This window comes from Thrips palmi, unplaced genomic scaffold (assembly GCF_012932325.1).
Source record: "Thrips palmi isolate BJ-2018 unplaced genomic scaffold, TpBJ-2018v1 HiC_scaffold_8, whole genome shotgun sequence".
Taxonomy (NCBI): Eukaryota; Metazoa; Arthropoda; class Insecta; order Thysanoptera; family Thripidae; genus Thrips; species Thrips palmi.
Genome location: NW_023144635.1, coordinates 2,148,001 through 2,166,597, shown reverse-complemented (window position 1 = coordinate 2,166,597; position 18,597 = coordinate 2,148,001). Strand labels below are relative to the sequence as shown.

General features: G+C 66.4%; 1 protein-coding gene across 9 annotated transcripts in view; it reads left to right on the top strand.

Annotated features, from left to right (window-relative positions):
* The window catches only part of LOC117653891 (C-terminal-binding protein), a 40,674-nt gene that overhangs the window by 16,765 nt on the left and 5,312 nt on the right, over window positions 1–18,597 (top strand). For 6 of the 9 annotated variants that reach the window (XM_034399886.1, XM_034399882.1, XM_034399887.1 and 3 more), the window contains exons 1-3: window positions 13,208–13,474; window positions 17,505–17,928; window positions 18,412–18,540. In XM_034399886.1, coding sequence (XP_034255777.1) covers window positions 17,731–17,928; window positions 18,412–18,540 — 327 coding nt within the window. In that variant the 5' untranslated portion in view covers window positions 13,208–13,474; window positions 17,505–17,730. Of the gene's footprint in view, window positions 1–13,207; window positions 13,475–17,504; window positions 17,929–18,411; window positions 18,541–18,597 lie in introns of those variants that run through there. The other 3 variants (XM_034399885.1, XM_034399883.1, XM_034399884.1) reach the window with 1 other exon arrangement.

Genomic DNA, 18,597 nt, shown 5'->3' with positions numbered 1-18,597 from the left:
CTGCGCCGCCGCTGCGCCTGCACTGTGAGCTTGCGGTCGGTCGGCAAGAAATGCAATTAAAAGCCGAGTATTCCGGTCATGTTGCTCGCTGCGCGCTCCGCGGGCGTCCGTCTGTCCGCCGTCCGTCGGGCACACCTGCGCGTCGCACCGCGTACGCGGCCCAAAGCCCGCCGCTCGGATTCGGACGGCGTTTCTTTGGTTTACTTCTTGCTCGCCGCCGTTGGGAAAGTGTAACGGCGAGGCGGGTTTGTCGCGGTGCCTCTCGCGCGGGGCGAGGCGAGTGCTGACGGGGCGCTCAGCGCGTAGCCGCCACCATCCGAGCCATCCGAGCCGGCGGCGTGGTGTTACCGATCGTTGCTGGCCAGACAGGTGCATGGCGCGGCGAGGGCGAGGGCGCGGGGCGGCCTGCTAGGCGGCCTGCTAGGCGGCCTGCTAGGCGGCCTGCTTGGCGGCCCCGGGCCATCCCGCTGGCTGTTGTCTATTTTGCAAGAGGGACGTCCCGTCCCGTTCCGCGCAGTCTGGCGGCCGGGTTCCGCTGTCGGTGCGATGGCGCGGTGCCGGCGGTGCGTATCGCGGACGGGGACGGGGGTGGGCCCGTTGTCGTCTTCTTCTTCTCCTCCTTCTTCCCGGCGCGTCATTTTCGCCGTGTTTTTGTTGTCTTTTTGTTCCTCCCTCGCCGTTCGGCCGCTCGCTGTGGCACGCTGCACGCTGCATGCGCCCCGCTGCTTTCTCGCCATTTCCGCTGATTGCAGTTTGAATAGGAGGGCGGCCCGCCTCGCCTCGCCCCGTGCATCGCGTCGTCTGCTCGCCGGTCCGCCATGGCGCGCCATGGCGGCGGTGCGGTCGTGTGTGATGGACTGACAGTGGCGTGGCACGGCGTGGCACGACCGGGGAGCCCCTGTCCTGATTGTTGATTCGCCGGGCCTCACGACGGCCGCCTGCCCGGCCAGGAGGTCCACCAAGCGGCAGGAGAGTCTTCGTCTTCTACGCCACTATGTACGCCACTCATCGCGCTGCTCTCGCGGTGGGCCAGCGCAGTACGCAGTAGGACTATGGAAATTCGGGGATATGGGCGGAGGGGGAGACGGCGGCGAAGCCTCTGTTCGCGGCCGTGTTGTTGGCCGCCGCCTGCCTCGGCCTCGCCGCCTCGCCGTGCTCCGCCTCGAAGCCCAGTTTATGGACTCGCTGCGGCTTCCTTCGCGACCTCCTTATGGATCGCTTCGCCTGGCTGCGGCTCTGCGGCCCTGCGGCCCAGGGCTCGGCCGGGCCGGCAGGGCTGCGGTGTCGCCGTGGGCAGCGTGGGCCCAGCCAGGGCCCAGCCAGCCTCGGCTAACGGGACGGCCTTCCTGGCGGCCTTCCTGGACTGGCGCGGGCCGGCCGAGCGCGCAGCGTGTCCCTTGCCCCACTCCCACCGGCCGGCGGGTTTGCACCACGGCTACCACGGCCTGCACCACTGCAAGCAGTGCAAGGGCGAGGCAAGGCTCCACATTTTCGTTGGCGCTGGCTGCCCTGCCGGCCCCGCTTGCTCCGTTGCAGGCTGATTCCGGACAGTGCTGTGCCATCGTTCCGTCTCTCTGGCATTTTACGGCACGCGCCACGAGTGCGAGAGAGACAGGCGATGGCACGCTTCGGAGTCGGCCCGCAGGACACGCCCCATTGCTGCAGCGCTGCAGCGGGACAAGCAGGACGACCAGGACGACCCCAGCGAAAGTAGTGTAGTGGCGCGGGGGCGGCGGGGGCGGCGGGGGCGGCGCAGACAGTGTGCCACGTCAGCCAGACGGACAGGACCAGCACCATGGCCGCCCTGCAGGCTGCCTCCGAGCGGGCGGCCGCAACGTTCCGTCTGTCTGTCTCTCTCTCGCTCATGGGGCTTGCCGGCGCGCCGCAGGGTTGTGAGAGAGACGGCGGCAAAGCACTGTCCTGAATCAGTCTGCTGGTGGCCGCGATGGCCAAGTACCACATAAAGGACCGCGAGGGGCGGTCGACTGGCTGTCCGAGGCGTGGGCACGCGGTCTGAGACTCGGAGACGGAGACCGAACACCGATAAAGGGGAATAAACCGTGGAGGGGCTGAGGGGCCCGCCTCGCTGCGCTTAGCCGCGCCTTGACGAGCTCCGAGCCCCGCGGAGCCCCGGGAACGGGACTGGGTCGGCCAGAGTCCCCGGACAACTGTCTGTCCGTCTGGCCGCTAGCACTTCCTGGCCACACACACACACGCACACGCGCGGCCCGGGGCCCTCGTCTGTGAGTGTGTGCGTGTGTTGCGTCGCGCGGGCTGCGGAAACGGTAACACTTGAAAGAAGTACACTCGCGTTCAAGAAGAGGACGGCGGCGGGCAAGAGGCTGGCGGGGAGAGGTGGCGGCCTAGCGGGCGTGACGTTGTTGAGGTGGGATCGGAACTTTTTTCGAGGTCGTCGCGCCGCGCCACGCCACGTACTGTCGTGAGGTCGCGCGGCGACGCGTCTCGCCCGGATCCGCCCTTACCTCGCCTTGCCACCCGCCTCCGCCTTATCCGAGGGGAGTGATTAGGTAAGTCCGTCCGCCCTGAGTGAGGCTCGGACTCTGGGACGGACCGCCACGGGGACACGCCGGCCGAGTTCATGCCCTGCTGGCCAGTGTGCTGGCCCTGCCGGCCGTCCGAGTACAGTACGGTGGAGCGCACGCGCGGATTACACGTTACGTGGCGCAGGGCAGTGGGCCTGGCGAGGCCTTCACTCGCGGCTTTGGGTTTTCCCCGTTTTCCCTCTCAGCGTTTCGTTTTGCACTCCACCGGCCGTCTCATCAGAGCGCTGCAGACGGAGAGCAGAGCGCCGGTCGGCGTGCCGTGGCCTGCCGTGCCGTCGGTAATGATGAGTCAGGCCGGCGGGCCGTCGAGGCTGGCGGGGCGGGGAGGCGGGGAGGCCGCACATCGCGGAGCGTGTCAGCCCGTCCCCGGCCCGGACGGCCGGACGGTTTGGGCGTTTTGGCCGGACAAGTGGGCGACTGGGCGTCGGACTGTGTTTTCCGCGCGGGCTGCGCGGGCTGCCCACTGGCCGGCCAGGATGACGGCCTGACGGGGCGCCCCGCGGGCCGCGGGATGGGCCGATGGGCGGTGCGCAGCAAGCAGCAAGCGAGGCGGCACCGCGGGGTCGAAGGGCGATGCCCTTGCCAGCGCGCCCTGCGTCACAGCACGGCTCGGCACGGCGCGGCGTCGCCTCGCGGACTGCAGCAGCGCGTCGCGGCGTGTTCGCTGAAGGACGGGCTGCTGGTCAGCACCAAGATGACACCGCCAACCATCCGCCAGGCGAGCAGTGTCGGGTTTGGCGCGCGGACTTCCCCGCGGCCCCGGCGGCGTCCTCGCGGCGGTCCGCGGCGTCGCCGCCGTGTACTTCCGCTGCGGCGCCAGGCAGGCCGTGCCGGGCCGGGCCGCGCCGCCGTGGGACTCGGCGTCGGCGAAGGGCGGCGTCGCGACTCGCGGCGTCCAGCTGGCCCGCCCTGCTTTGTCCGGCGTGCCCCCGGCCCGGCCCTCCGTCTGGGTCCTCCTCTTGGCGTCCGCCCGCCCGTCTGCTTGGTCAACTTGTTTTCACGCAGCTGCTGCTGCAGCGGTGGCGGCGTTCCCGGCCTGTTCCCTCGCGCCGCCCCGCGCTGCCCCGCCACAGGGTGCTCGGGCCGGCCGGCGAGCGCCACCGGGTGCCCAGCAAGCCGCGCGGTGCCACTCGCCGGCCGGGCCGCTCTTTTGTTTCCCCATTTATTTCCGTCGTATCGCGGAGGGTGGGGCGGGGGGCGGTGCCGCCATGGGCATCGCCGTCGCCATCGCCGCGTTTTCGCCTCATGACGGCCCCGCCCCGCCCCGCCCCGCCCCTCTTGACCGGACCGGACCGGCTGGCCGTCGTCTCCGCAAAAACTTTTCGGAATGGGTTCCTGACGGCGACGCGCGTCGTGGGCGTCGGATCGCGGGGTCCGCGGCGGCGGGGGCTCTCTAGCTCGGCCTCTTGTTGAAGTTTTGGAGTGAAACGGGGCCAAGTTGGCCACTCTGGCGGCCGAGTTGACGTTTGGCTTCATTTGTGCCGCCAAGGCGAAGCCAAGGCAAACCAAAGGCGAAGGGCCGCCCCTGTATTTTTATTCCCTCCCCTCTGAGTCGTCTCGCGAGTTGGCAAGCGATGTCGCGCCGGGCCGGCCGGGCCGATGGACCCTATTAACGACCCCAGGCACGCAAGAATTTTGTTTCTTTGTTTGTGTCTTCCTGCGCCAGAGTGAGCGCGCCGCGGGGCCGGCGGGGCGGGGCCCGTCTTGTATGGGAATCGTGACACCGGGTGCCCGTGAAGCCCGCACGCTCCTGCTACAGGGCGTTCAAGTGTCAGTGGGCGCGGTGCGGCGCGGTGCGACGTGGCGCAGCTAAGTGTGCGCGCTTTGCTTTGTCTCGTTTCGCTCGGCTCCCCGTAGTGGGCCCGACCGCCCCGCCCCGCCCGCTCCGCCCGGCCCGGGTTCCCTCACTCGGCTCGCAGTCACAGGGTGCCCCGCAGGTCGGGCGCGCGCGGCCCGGCGCGGCCACCGGGTGCTCTGAAGCGACCTCTCGCGCCAACAGGGTGCCTCGCGATCAGCCACCGGGCGCCCCGCAAGCTGCGCGCGCCCGGCCGGCTCGGCTCGGCTCGGCCCGGCTCGGCTCGGCTCGGCTCGGCTCGGCTCGGCTCGGCCCGGCGGCAGCGCGCTCGGCTCGGCCCGGCCGGCCCGTCGGGAGTCGGGCCAGGCCGCGGGCCAGGCGGCCAGGCTCGGTGCGGTGCTGTACGCCGCATTATCACTGGCCGCGCGCCGCGCCACGCCGCCGCGCCCCACGCCTCGCGGCCGGCTAAAAGCTCGGCGTGCGGCCGCGGCCCGCCACGCCATACGTACCGGTGGGGCACTGGCGGGCGGGCGGCCACTTCGAAGCGACTCGAGAGCTATTCCTGGCGAGTTCGCACCGGGTTCACACGAGGCGTGGCGACGGCCAGCGCCAGGCCCGGCGCGCACCACCGCCGAGGTGTTCAAGGGCGTGGGGGCGATTGTGGAACGGCCCGGGGTGGACGGCAGAGACGCGCACCCACTACATGACCTGCCCCGCGCGCGGCGCCGCGTCGTGAAGGCGCCCGGGGTGCGTCCCTCTCGACGCGCTGCCCGCCCTGGCCGGGACGCGTTCAAAGGGCGCGGCGATGGCGCCGCGCCCCGCCATGCTGGTCAAGGCGGAGGTGGAGGAGGGGCGGCGCGGGGCGGCGGCGACGACGACTCGCCTTCGATTCGATTCCTCCTTCCCGCGTCGCACCGGGCCGCAGGCCCGCAGGCCGGGCCACGCCGGGGCAGCTGCCTGGCACAGGATGTTAACAAAGCCAGCCCCGCCCCGCCCAGCCACCGGGTGTTTCCAAAGAGGCCGGGGAAGGGAAGAGAAGAGAGCAGCGGTGGCAGAGGAGGAGGAGGAGGAATCGACCGTTTATACGGGCCTTGGCTCTGTCTAGGATGCGGGCTGGGGTGGAGAGGGGAGGGGTGCTGCGGCTGAGGTGTCGTGCACTGCGTTGTGTGTGTGCGCGTGTGCGTGCGATGAGGGAGGGTGGCCGAGGACGACTTTGTAAAGCCCGTCCGGGAGGGGGAGGGGGCGAAGGGCGAGTTTGGCTGGCGCTGCGTGCGCCGCGCCGCGTCGCCGCGCTGCCGCTGGAGTACATGGAGTACACTGGAAGGCGTGCCTGGCCGTGCCGCGGTGTTTGTTTGTGTCAATGTTTCGGACGCGAGGGGCTGGCGGGGGCGGGGGTGGGCGCCACGCAGCGCCACGCCGACTGCCGATAAAGCATGCGGCCAATCCGCGGGATGCGCTGCCCGCGGTCGCGCCCTTTGCTCATCCTGGAGCCCTACACTGCAAGGACTCGAGTACTTTGCGGAAGGACTGGAAGGCTGGAACGAGCCGAGGGCGGGACGAGGCCGGAGGACCTAACCAAGAGTCTCCGTTGGAAGGGGGGAGTGGCACGGTGCGGGGGACCTTGGCAGCGGCCGCGGCGGCGACGCGCGCGGCAAGGCAATGCCTTATAGCCGCGGAGCGCGAATCGCGAAGCACTGCGATGCGGGGCCGGCGGGGCCGGCGGCGGCCCGGACGGTCGGGTTAGCTTGTCTTGGCGCAACGGCGTGGCGTGGCGTGTCCGAGCGAGGAATGTTCGCGAAGCCTTGCGCCTCGTTGGCTGGCCAGTGGCTGGCCGCGCCGCATCGCGGCATCGCGGCATCGCGGGGGGTGGCGGGGCGGAGGGGGTCTTCTTCGCCTCCCGCCTCGTCTCTCGGCCTCTCTCCGCCGCCCTTCGTCATCACGGTGTGCAAGGAGCCTCCAAGGCGCGCCGAGCCATCGCCTGCCTGCTAAGCGGCATGATGATAAATTTTTAAATTTCCAGCAGCGGAGTGCAATGCTGTGCACTGTTTGTTCGTGGCTGTGCACCACGCCGCCCGGCTGCCAAGGAGGCCGGCCCGTCCGTCCTCTGTTTTTACCTATGTCCACTACACTGCTGGCCTCGGGGCGGCGGGCCTCGGCGCCGACGGCACCCACTCGAATATTCCGCCACTGTTTGATCCTCTCCCTCCCCGCCTGCCTCGCTCCCTCAAGGGAAAGGGCGCGGCAAGGGTTGCGACCGGATGCAGGTGCAAAGACCTCTCCACAAACAAGTGCACACCCACCCCTGCCGGCCCTTCGCCGGGGCATCACCGCGAACCCGCAGCAGGGCAAGCAGGGCTCGCGGGGCGGTGTGGGAGTCCCCTTAGGGAACTTTCGGAAAGTTTGGCCTCAACTCGGTCGGGGTCGGGGAAGTGGGGGAAGGGGAGGGGGAGGAGATTGAGAGGGGCCGAGGCGAAGGGAGTCGAGTCCAAAGGAGTCGAGTCAATGTGCGTGGGGTGCGATCCGATGCCAAGTACAGGTTGCCCCGCAAGCTGGAGGTGTAGGCCGGCCGGCCCGGCCTGTGGGCACCTCGCGCGCGCACACCAACACACATCGCACCGGCCTGCCTGCACGCACCGAAAAACGATCAAGACTGAAACCTCTCCTCTAAGTTAGTGCAGTGGACAGTGAATACTCTGGAGACGTTTGGCGCCTGGGACGTAGTGACGTTAGTCAAACGCGTGCGTGTTTTGTTCTAGTATTTGTTTCTGGATCGAGTCTTTTCTTATTTCACGAAATAGTTTCAATCATGGCATTAGTACAGGTCCGCCAAATTAGCGAAGATTGAGACGAGAGAAAGATCGGGGTGCAAGGAAAGGAGGGAACTGAAACAGTGGCGTGACAATGTGGCTGGCCATTGGGCCGTTTGGCCACTGGATGTCTGGATGTCTGGACGTTTGGAGGGAAGAAAGGACGCGCGGATGGCCGGCCGGTCGGTCGGTTGGCTTGCAGGCGGGGAGGGGGAGGGGGAGGGGGTCGCGTCAGATGCCCCCTTCCTTCCCCTCGGCTCGCCCCTGCGTCTGGATTATACACAGCCACACACCGTCGATTATTTTAGGAATATTTCTGTTTTTATTTTTTTGGGTGCCGCTGCGCCGCGCTTGGCCGGCCGGAGTGTGGTTTATGTCGCGCTTTCATGCGGTTTAATTGCCATCTGGCCCTCCAGACGCCACGCCGCGCCACGCCGCGCGGACAGCCGTGGGCCGTTGCCCGGGCACTCGGCGGTAGGGACGGCGTAGGGACGGTGTAGGACGACGGGATCCCGTATCGATCCGAATACAGCGACCCTTCGCTTCCCCTCCCATCTTCGCCTCCACCGCAGCAGTGGCGGGGCGTGGCGGCGCGCGGCGGAGCAGAGCGAACGAGCAGGGACACGGCGGGGCGGGGCGGGGCGGGGCGGCCCGGGGGTTGCCTGTCTATCCGGCGCAGGGCCCTCTCTCACTTCTCTCGCGCACCCCTTGCTCTTCGGGGCTCTCTCCGACGAACACCCCCCACCCCCACCCCCACCCCCTGCCGCCACAACCCTCGGCCACCTCACCTCACCCATCGCCCCCGCCCCGCCGCGCCGCGCGTGCCCGGCCTGCCCTGAATGGCGCACACGGGCGTGTCAACTCGGGCCGAGCGCCCGTGTCGCCGTGTGTTCCCACCACCCTCACCTGGGCACGCGCCTCTGTGTGTGCGCGCGCGCGAGTGTGTGTGAGGGAGAGAGAGAGTGAGAGAGAGTGAGAGAGTGAGTGTGTGTAAACCATAATTCTGGCAGTGTTTTGCGCCGCTCACCCGCATCGGCTCTGCTTTGGACGAGGTTGTTTGGATGTGCTTGATGTGTGGCAGTGTACTTGCGCGTCGTGGTCGCCGCACTGCCACTGCACTGCCCTGCTGCCGTCCGCAGGAGGAAAATGGACGCATCGGCGAAAAGGGGGGGGGGCGTAGCGTGTGCAGCAGTTTTGCAGCTGGCACCCCCGCCGTGTTTTCTTTCTGTATTTTTGTGTCGGAGGTGAGCAGCTGCCACGCGCACGCTTGCTGCTCTCGCGTGCACGACGCAGGGCGGGGCGGCGGGGCTGCCGGCTTGCCGGCTTCGGTTCGCACTGTGTGTGGGTGCGTGTGTGCGAGTAGGTGGCCGGCCGGCCGGCAGGCCCTGCGGACGGGATGTGTCGATACGCCGCCCCGACTGAAAGGGGGGTGAGGGGGGTGCACTTCCGGCCCAGGAAGAGGAAGGCGGCATGATCCGTTGTGTTCCGTTGGTCTGCTTGCATGCTGCCTTGCGGTGTGGTGGAGACTACCGCCACCACACCCTGCGTGCCTGCATACATACATGCCTATGGCTTGGCCAGGCTCTGCCTGCGGGATAGGCTCACTGACAGTGTGCTTTCGTCGCTCTGTCTCTCTCGCACTCGCGGGCCGCCCCCGAGCGACGGAGAAGTGTTCGGAATTATCCTGGTTTTCTTGGGAGGAAAGGGGGAAATGCACCAACCCTGCCCTGCCGCACATGTGGCCGTGGCCCTCGCTCGCACCTTCCCGAATCCGAGAGTCGTTTTCGTCGCTCTCTCGTGCTGATGAGGCGTCTCGCGTTGGAGCGAGAGAGACAGAGTGACTCCCGGATCTCCCGCGGAGTCAGCCCACGGCGGCGGCAGCGTCCCCCCTGCCGCCGAGCCTCCCGTGCGTGCTCACATGCTCTCGGGGACCTTTTTCTACATTTTTTGGATGCGCCCTTTCTGCTGAGGAGCGCTGCGGTGTCGAGGGGAACCACGCTCCACGACCCCTCGCCTGGAGTACGAAGTCGTTTGGCTACGCCCCTGGCCTGGCGTGCCCCTGGCGTGCCCCTGGCGTGCCCCTGGCGTGCCTGCTCCGCCTGCTTGACGGCGTGCCTGTAGGCCTGCAGGCGAGGCTGGCGGGCCGCGCGCCTCAGCGCTGGCTCGGCGGCTCGGAGCGGGTAGGAGCGGAGCGGGGCGCCGCGACTAGACCTGCCTCAACACCGCGCTTGAGCCGCGCCGCGCCGTGCCCACCGGTAGAGCGCGGGGCCGCGGGGCCTCACGAGGGGGAGAGGGTGGGGGGAGGAGGGAGGGGGGCTCAAGCTAGAGCAGCTTGCGGGTGTGGGGCGTAGGTTCCGAAACAGCCGCCGCACTCCGCGCCCCCAGGGAGGCTGCTGCTGGGCTGTGGCTGCGTGGCAGGCTGCAGCGATGGGATGGGGAGAAGAGTCTCCTGTCGGCTCATTTCGTATGCAGCCGTTGGTAAGGACTGGCTTGATCGGGGAATCGAGGAGGAAGGGGAGAGGTGCGTGTGTGCGCGCGCGCTGTGTACCGACACGAAGAGGCCCGGGCGGGCCGGCACGGCACGCCACAGCCACAGGCACGCCGGTCACGGCCTGGACGTAAATCAGGGAGAAGGCGAAGTGGTGCTGCAGTTGCCGCTCTGTTGCTGCAGTGGTGGCCAAGGTGGTGGCGGTGGTGATGATGACCCTCGAGTCCCCGCCGCGCCGCGCCCCGCCCCGGGACACGCGGGCGGAGGAGGGGGGTGAGGGGTGCGGCACGGGGGGACCACGGCGAGGGCTGCCTTGATGTCGGATAGCTGGATGCTGCGCGATGCTGCGCGATGCTGGCCTGACCCTGGACGCCCGGACCCTCACCACGGCCGCGCACCCCGACTCATTTCGGCGGCGGGTTGGATAGCCGCTGGAGTTGGATTTCGACACTCCCTGGCCGTCCCAGGCGTCGCCACTCTGTGAGGGAGCCGCGGCATGCTGCGTCTCATCGCCCGGACGGTCCGGACGATGGCCGCGGAGACGGGCAGGCGCTCGTTGTAGACGGACAGCCGGTTGTTTCCGATGTGCCCCACCGGGCCCCACCCACATCGAGCGGCCTAGCCTGTCCATCTGTCAGAGTGTCGGGCCGGTCAGGCTGCCTGTCTCGGCGGCCCCAGGTTGATTCCGAGCACTGCTTTCGTCGCTGTCCCTCTCGCACCCTTACGGGACGCTCCGTGGGTGCGAGAGAGAGGCCCACGACTAGTACCCGGTACCGACGTGCCGACGCCCACCTCGTCCTCGTCCAGCTCGTACTTGGTGGCGGCAACCGGTCATTGGCGTGCGTGTGGGGCCCAGCGGCCCGGCGCGGCTGCCGGGGCATTGTCAGCTCGAATCTGGAATCGGGGAGCGTATAATAAATGCGTGGAGGTGCAGACGGTGAAGAGGAGAGCCGGTCCCGTCCTAGGCACGCTCACAGGCACGCCTTTTAAGCTCCAGCGTCGCTGAACGGGACTCGAACCGAACGTGTGACCCCACCAATGGATTCCTCGTTCGGAGAGCAATCCATTGGCGGGGTCACACGTTCGGTTCGAGTCCCATGTAGCGACGCTGGAGCTCAAAACGCGTCTCGAGTTTTGGCCGCTCCACCGGTCTTCTGGCCCACTGTGCGTCGGGCGTCGTCTTCCTGGCGTCGTGCCTGTGCCGCGGTGCCGCGTGGTCGCACTGTGTATCGCAACGCGGCAAATAGCACAGCCCTGCGCGCGAAGCGTCGCGAAGCAAGCTGATCCGAACGTTTCCAGCACTGTCTTACGCGCATTCCGCTGGGGGTGCGAGAGAGACGGAGCATTGTTAGCCCGCGCGCATGAAATGTGCATCGACGACAAGCTGCCGGCCGGGCCGGGCGCTGCACGGCGGTGCTGGCGTCGGCACGCACTCGGTGTTGTGACTCGGCATGTGGGCCGCGGGGCTGCCCGCCTGCCTGCCCGCCTGCCGGAACACCTCGGCGGCGGCGGCATGTCGGGCCGTCAGCAAAGTGGAAACTAGCGCACGGAGGGCCGCGAGCGCCGAGCGCCGACCCATTCCGAAGAGTGGCTGTCTCTGTCTCATCTGTGTCGCATTCCTCTTGGAGTGCGAGAGAGACAGACTCTTCGCCCTCGCCCGGCAGGCCGGCGCTGACTCACCGTGGCGGAACTCTGCCGGCATGCAGGCCATGCAGGCCGTGGCCGCGATGCAGGCCGTGCTGCAGGGCGCGCTGCAGGGCTCGGTGACGGACCAGGGAGCGAGGCATCGATGGAACCCCCGCGGGTCGCCGTCGGGAGATAGTCGGGGTCATCCCCCCACCGAGAACTCTGGGCGCGGCTCCGCCACAGCTCCATCGCGGGCCGCGATGATCCGTCGAACTCTGGTCCTACGTGGTCCTACACGGGGAATACGCAGCCGACGGCGATAAGCCCCTTTTTATCGGGCGGCCGAGCGGCGGCTCGAAAGGCAGCCGGTTTTAGAATCCTTTCCGACGCGTGACGTGGCCCGGCGTCGGTGGTGTACGCCGAGAGCTCGAAGGCTGGGCCCAGCTTGGAGGCGGCCGGGGCCGGAGAGGGCTCCAGCTGCACCGAGCCTCCGTCGTCGCAGAGGCGCGCATTCCGGCGCGGATTGCCCGTGGAGCGATCCCTCTCCCTCTCGCACCCACTAGGGACCCGCTAGGGACGCCCCACGAGTGCAAGTGAGACCACGCGACGACGACGGCATTGTTCCGAATCGGCTGCAGGCAGGACGCAGGGCGACGGCCCGGCCAGCCCCCGGCCAGCCGGACGGACGCTGCTGGCTTTGTCACCGAGAGGCGTGTCGGCTTTGCCCAGGGCGGGGCTGCCCTGCCGGCCCTGCCGCCAGACAGTCGTCTATCTCCCTCGCACCCACAGGCAGGACGCCCCATGAGTGCGAGAGGGACGGCGACGAAAAGGACTCTCGGAATCAGTCGGCAGGCAGACACGCCGGCTTTTCCTGGCGCCGTGCACGCCATGCAGAGCGCAGGGCGTGGCGGCGCGCCTAGCTGGGCGGCGCTAGGCGGCTGCAGGTACACTCACACACGTGCAGGACCGTGCAGGCAGGTGACGCACTGACGCACGGCCTGGCGGCCAGGCTCGGCCGAAATAACAAGTCGCAATCACCGAGGAATTGTCCCGCCTTTATCGCCCGGGCCGGTCCCGGGCCGGATACGGGTTGCCACCGTTGCCACCACCCTGTCGTCGGCCTGTGAGTGTGTGCGTGCGTGCGTGTGAGAGTCCTGGAGACAGCGCTGCCGCGGGGCGCCGAGCGGCGTCGTGGCGGCACACTGGTGTCTGGCGTGGGCGGGCATCGGCGTGGAAGCACTTCCGGCGGCATCCAGACGATGCAGTGCAGGGCCTTGCCCCGGTGTGGGCTTACGACTGGCTTACGCGTCGCAGTGTACTGTACACAGACGCAGACGCTGCTGCAGACTTGGCTGCGTAGCCACAGGAGGCGTAGCCCTGGCCGCGCGCCCGCCAAGACCATTTCCATTTCCCGCAGCTGGCGAGGAGGCCCTCTTGGCCCTCTCGGCGGCGGGCAGGCTGGGGGCCGGAGGGCGACGTCGGAGGGTCGGCGACGGATCGCCGATGGCGGCCTCTGCGCACTCTGCGCGGGTCGCCTCACGGCCTCCATGGTCACCGCTATCTGATTCGGCCGGCCCAGCCGTCATTATATAAATGCACCTCTACTCCAGGCCGAGGCTCGCGGCGTGGCCGGCGTGGCGTGGCTTGGCACCCACGGCACGGCGCGGCACGGCGCGGCACACGAGCAGCAACCAGCAACGCCGTTTGTTGTTGGCGACTCTGGCGTTTGGGCGGGGCGGCGGGGCGGTGGGAGGGGGAAGCCGGCCGGCGGGGTGGCGGGGCGCGGCGGGGCGCGGGTGAGGCAGGCCAGGGGTAGGGGCGCGGGGAACCGGCGGGGAGGCGCGGTGCCGGGTTGTGTGGCGCGGCGCGCGGCGCGTCGGTCGCTGCTTCGGCTTCAGTCGGAGTCGGGACGCCCCGCAAGGTCAACCACTTGCCCGTTCCGTTGTGCTCGCCGCTCCGCCGCCGCTCCGCTCTCCGGCCGGCCGCAACCAAGCCAAGCTCAAGAGGGACGCGACGTTGTCCGTTGCACTGCCCGCCGGCCGACCTGCGCGGGGGCCCCTCGTTCGCGTCCCGCGTTAAAGTGCCAGTGGATTGTGTGATAAACAACAGCATAAACAAGATCGTGTGTGTGCGTGTGTGTGTGATGACGTGAGGGACGCCATGGTGCGCCACCTAGCCGTCACTTCTAGCCAGTGTAAGTGTCTGACGGCCGCGCGGCGCGCGTGCCGGTGAGAATAAGAAATGAGGTGAAAGTGAAGTGAAGTGATCTGTGCGACACAGGATTTACGGTGGTGATTGTTCCTCCTGGTGGAAAATAAGCAAATGAAAAGTGGTGCCGCCGGCCTCGTCGATACACACCTGGATTACGTTTGGTGCATCGCCCCCTGGGGGCGTTCTTGCAAGCCAACGACTCTGTGGATACTTTACAAGCCAGCCTCTGCTGTGGATTTCCTCGGAGAGAAGCAGTCCTGCCGCTGTGTGCTGTGAACGAGAGAGATAGCTGCAGAAAGTGCAACCGGTCTTGTCTCCCATCTCGCTTCATTTCTCTGGGATTCTGCCCTCGTGCCGTGCCGCCCCCACTCCCGTCTTGACCGCCTTGTTGACGGCATCGGTTTCTAATACTAAAGAGTCGAAACTGAGGAAGGGGGGAGGGGGGATGGCGTCGCTCAGAATCCAAACAAGAAAAATGATAAAAGGGAAATTATTTTTCGGGTGTAGCTGACGGCGGCGGCATAACGCTCCTCGGTCACGCTGCCCCCTCCCCTTACCCCCGCCTCCTCGCCGCTCGCATCGGGTCGTCTTTGTCTCCTCCTGTCCTTGGCCCGTCGCCGCGTCGCCCCGTCGCCTCGCTGCTTTTTGGAGGGTATACGCGCCAAGCGCTCGCCTGGCAGCCCGGCAGGCGTGGCCCGGCAAAATGATACAGTAGGGGCACAAGCAGGCACTGCGCGCTCGCCGCGCTCCTTGCTCCGCGGTCGGCTACACTGTTGGCCGCGTCACCGCCCCGATGTTTGTTTTCCTTGGCGTGGGTTTGCATCACGGTGTGATAGGTGCCCCCCCCCCTCCCCCTTTCCACCGGGCCGCTTCCTTGGCAAGCGAGTCACTCACTAGTACTCCCCGCGCCCCGGGGTGGGGTGGGGAGGGGTGGGGCGCCTCGCCGCCCCCGCCCTTGTAATGAGCTTCCGAACGGCGCGGCGCGGCGTGGCGGCGGGACTCGACTCGAGTGAGGCATGAGGCCTTGGACGGCGGTTAGGGGGAGGGTCCACCCTACAGTTTCGCAAGTACTCTGCTCGGCATTGGCCCCGTGGGAACTTTCCTCCTCGTGCGCTGCGGCCTGGGGAAAGGGGGGGGGGTGCACCTCGCGCCGTCATTTAAATATCTGGGTAAGGGTGAGGACGCGGCGGACCGGCGCCGCGGCTCGCTGATTAGTCGGGTTTACAGTGTCTCGCAGTGTCGAGCGGCGAGCATGGGAAGTAGACACCCCCACCCCCTCCCGTGCCCCTTCGACGACCACACACACCCCCAGAGGTTCCGCCCCCTCCCCCTCCGCGCGGCCAGATGTCACCGTCTGCCGCTACAATCTCGCACGATGTGGCGCGGCGAAGTAGATGAATGTTGAACGCCTCCCCTCCCCCTCCCCCTGGCGGCGGTGGCGGCTGCGCGGAGTCTGCGAACGGGCCGAGTAGGCCGAGCAAAGCGGGGCCTTCGTTATCTGTTGGCGTGCTGCGTGTGCATACAGTGGCCCGGCCGGCCCGGCTGCCGAGCGATTTAGAAGAGCAGTTTGTCGCTCTGCCACTCTCGAGCCCTGGCGGAGCGCCCCCTGAGTGCGACAGAGACCGACGATACGGCTTTTCTGAATGGCACGGTCGGTGGTGATGACGCGGCCGGCTGGTGTGGCGGCAGCGGCGGGGCGCCCCGTTTCCGCCAGGTGCCTGCGTGCCCTGCATGGCCCTGCATGCCTGGTTCCTAGTGTAGCCGCTAATCAACGCCGGGCCGGCTCTGATTGCCGGCCGCGCGGTGAGGGGCAGGCTGTCCCGCGCCCACTCTTACGTCACTCCGCGGCGAAGGGAGACGTGGACGACGACGCCGTCACTCTGAATCTGGGCGGCCCGGCCTGCCGGCCCTTGCGGCCCTTCGCCCCGCTGCTGGCCGGCCGGCGACCTCGACAGCTGTAGCAGCTGCAGCTAGGCCGAGGGGCTATTATCTCGGCCCGGCCCCACCGGCCCGCTGGAGCGAAAGGATGCGTGGCGGCGGAGCAAGGCGAAGGCGGCGTGGCGCGTCGCTCGCCCGTTTCCAACAGTGTGCCGGCGCAGCTTGTGGTGCACCCTGTACCGCCGGGCCGGGCGGGCCGCGGGCCTCGCCTCTATCGCCCTCTCTCTCGCTCTGTGGCGTGGCGTCTCCTCCCCCCACTTCCCACTCCACACTCTCGCGTCCACCGCGCCGCCGCGCCGGTTAGGTCGCCGGGCCGGCCGAAGCGAAGCAAAGCGAAGCTCCGAAGCCGAACCGCGCCGCCGACCCGTTCCTGCCCGGTGCCGGCGGTGCCCGAAGGGCCCGAGGCCCGTTGGTGCGGGGGATGCGGGGTGTCGCGACAACGTCGCGGGGCGGACGCCGGCTGCCGGCTCCGGTCTGTGCAGGCTGCAGGCCCCGCGCGGCGTGGCGCGGCGTGGCGTCCGGTGCGTGTAGTGTCAGGCAATGGCCGGGCGATTCCGTAGCGCGTCTCGTCGCTGTCTCTCTCGCACTCCCACGGCACGCCCCACGAGTGCGAGGGAACGACTCTGCGGCATCAGTCATCCGGCTCTCGTTGCACCCCTCGAACCCTGAACTTTGAACCTTTGGCTGGTCGCTGCCCTTGTTGGCCAGGTGCAGGCAGGTGCGGGGGGCGTTTTGATGTACCAACCCGTCCCAGGAGTGGGGATGAAGGACATGGCGGGGCTGGGTTTTTGGCGGTGTAGGCGCACCAAGGCGCACCCCGCACGTGACCACTCGCCCCAGCCCACCCCGCCGATCGTGGGAAAAGTATTTGACGCTCGTCCTCCCCTCCACGCCCCCTGCCCTGCCTGCCCTCCCATTGCCGTGTCTAAGTAGCAGCGGCGGCGGCAGTTTGAAACGGATTCACATCATGACACTTCCCCCTCCCGGCCCCGCGCCTCACTCTCCCTCTCCCTCTCGAGTGCGGCGTGATGTTAATTTTGCTGTGGGCGCGACCGGGCCCTCGTGGCCCTCGTCGGAGCGCTGCGATACGATGCGGCGGCACGGTACGGCACGGCGGCGTCGACCGCGACACTGTAGTGCGTACAGTAGCACAGCAGCACTTCGTACAGCACTCGCGGGACTGGGACTCTGGCGGCGACCTGGCCCTCCGGACTGCGGATGCGAGTGCGGTCGTTTGGCGCCACCGAGTCCTGTTTGTGCTCGGTGCGTTTGTGACAGTCGAGCCGGGATCGGGAAGTCCGCGACCCGACGCCGGCACCCCCCCCCCCCCCCCTTTTCCTCTCGGCTTTCCTTGCACCGCAGTTGGCGATTGTGTAACTTGTCGTACTGAATTATACGTCGTGGCGAAATTAGAAACAAGCGGAGAGTCGGGTGCGGCAACTTAAAAGCTCTGGAAAAGTTAACTGGGAAAGTTGCGGCATCGGGAGAGCGGAAGGGGGACGACGCTCGCGCGCATTTGAGACCCCAAGTTGTCTGAGTGGAGGCGGGGCGGGGCGGGGCGGGGTGAGGCAGGGGCCAGTCGGAAAGTTGGGACTTGTGCTCAAGTTGTGGAGTTGGCGTGAGTTTGGAACTTGGGTGGCTGCCTGGCCCGGGCCGGGCCGGGCCGGCTCAGCGGGGCTGTGTGAGCCCTACGCCGCGCCGCGCCGCCCCGCCCCGGCCCCTTGATACTTGCCATGATAAACTTGCGCCTCGACCGTTTTGGTCCGGCGGGCGAGGCGGGCGACGCCGCGCCAAGCGCCGCTTGAAAGTCTGTTGACTCGCTCCCGTTGCTGTTCCCGTTTCAGGTCAGCTTGTTCCGGATTAGTTGCGGCCGAAGTCAGTTCCGTTGTTGTCGGGGCGGCCGGTATGAATGGACAGGCGCACCTGGCGGACAGGCAGACAGACGGACGGACAGACAGACGCGCCGGCGTGTCTGTTCTGCGTAGCTCGTCACTGGGGATTTGCTTGGCAGTGTTGTGATGTGCGCCACCGACTGGGACAGTGTGCTACAGTGTCGTCTTCTTTTTCTGTTGCAGGCGGCTGTGCGAGGACGATGTCGCCATGAAGTGGAAAGTGTTGTGGAAAGTGATGAAGTAGGAATAAGTGCATCAAGAAAGAAGACTGAGTGAACCCAAGTGCAAAGCCAGCTAACGGCAGTGATAATACTTTTTGGAGGGGTTTGGTGTTTTAGTCAAACCCTCTCGTTTTTTAATTTTTTTTGTGGTGCTGAACACACCATTACCTTTTTGTGCTAAGTCATCGATGGACAAAAGAAAAATGTTGACAAAAAGACAACGAGTTGAAATCACCCGCGGCCCCATCGCCAATGGCCCCATCCAGGCCCGCCCCCTCGTGGCCCTCCTCGACGGCCGCGACTGCTCCATCGAAATGCCCATCTTGAAGGACGTCGCCACAGTAGCCTTCTGTGATGCCCAGTCAACATCTGAAATCCACGAAAAGGTGAGAAACAGGTCCTGGTTTTCATGTTCCCCCGACTGCCAATGTGCTTAGATTAATGAACCTCTCGTGTACGTACAATAATTAAGTTGGATCCCTGATGTGACGCGGGTATGAGTGGTTGGTATTTTGTTGAGGGGCTGTGAGTGTCTAAGTGGGTGTGTTTATTTTTACTGTCCAGTGGGGCCTCAATAAATCAATCATAATAAAGATTTTTGTTGTTTTAAGTTGTTGCTTGTCTTTATTTTGTGACAAATCTTTTGTTGTGTTGTTTACCTTGGTTTAACTCATCTCATTTTGTAATTGTTATGTAAGAAATGTGAAAAACTAGTTTTGTTAACTATATTGTTCCATTCAAAGATGTTTTGTAATCTAATTCTTTTCTTGGTATAACTGAAACGATTGTTATTGCTGTGCGTGCTTGCATGCATTGAACCCTGTATGTATTGGTATCTTAGTTTTTTGTTTTGTTTGTGTGTTTTTCAGGTGTTGAACGAAGCAGTTGGTGCTCTTATGTGGCACACTATCATCCTTACTAAGGAAGATCTGGAAAAGTTCAAGGCTTTAAAAGTTATTGTACGAATTGGAAGTGGAGTAGACAACATAGATGTTAAGGTGAGCGTTCGGCTATGAATGACCTGAAATTTGCCTTACTGAGTCTATTCTGTGCAA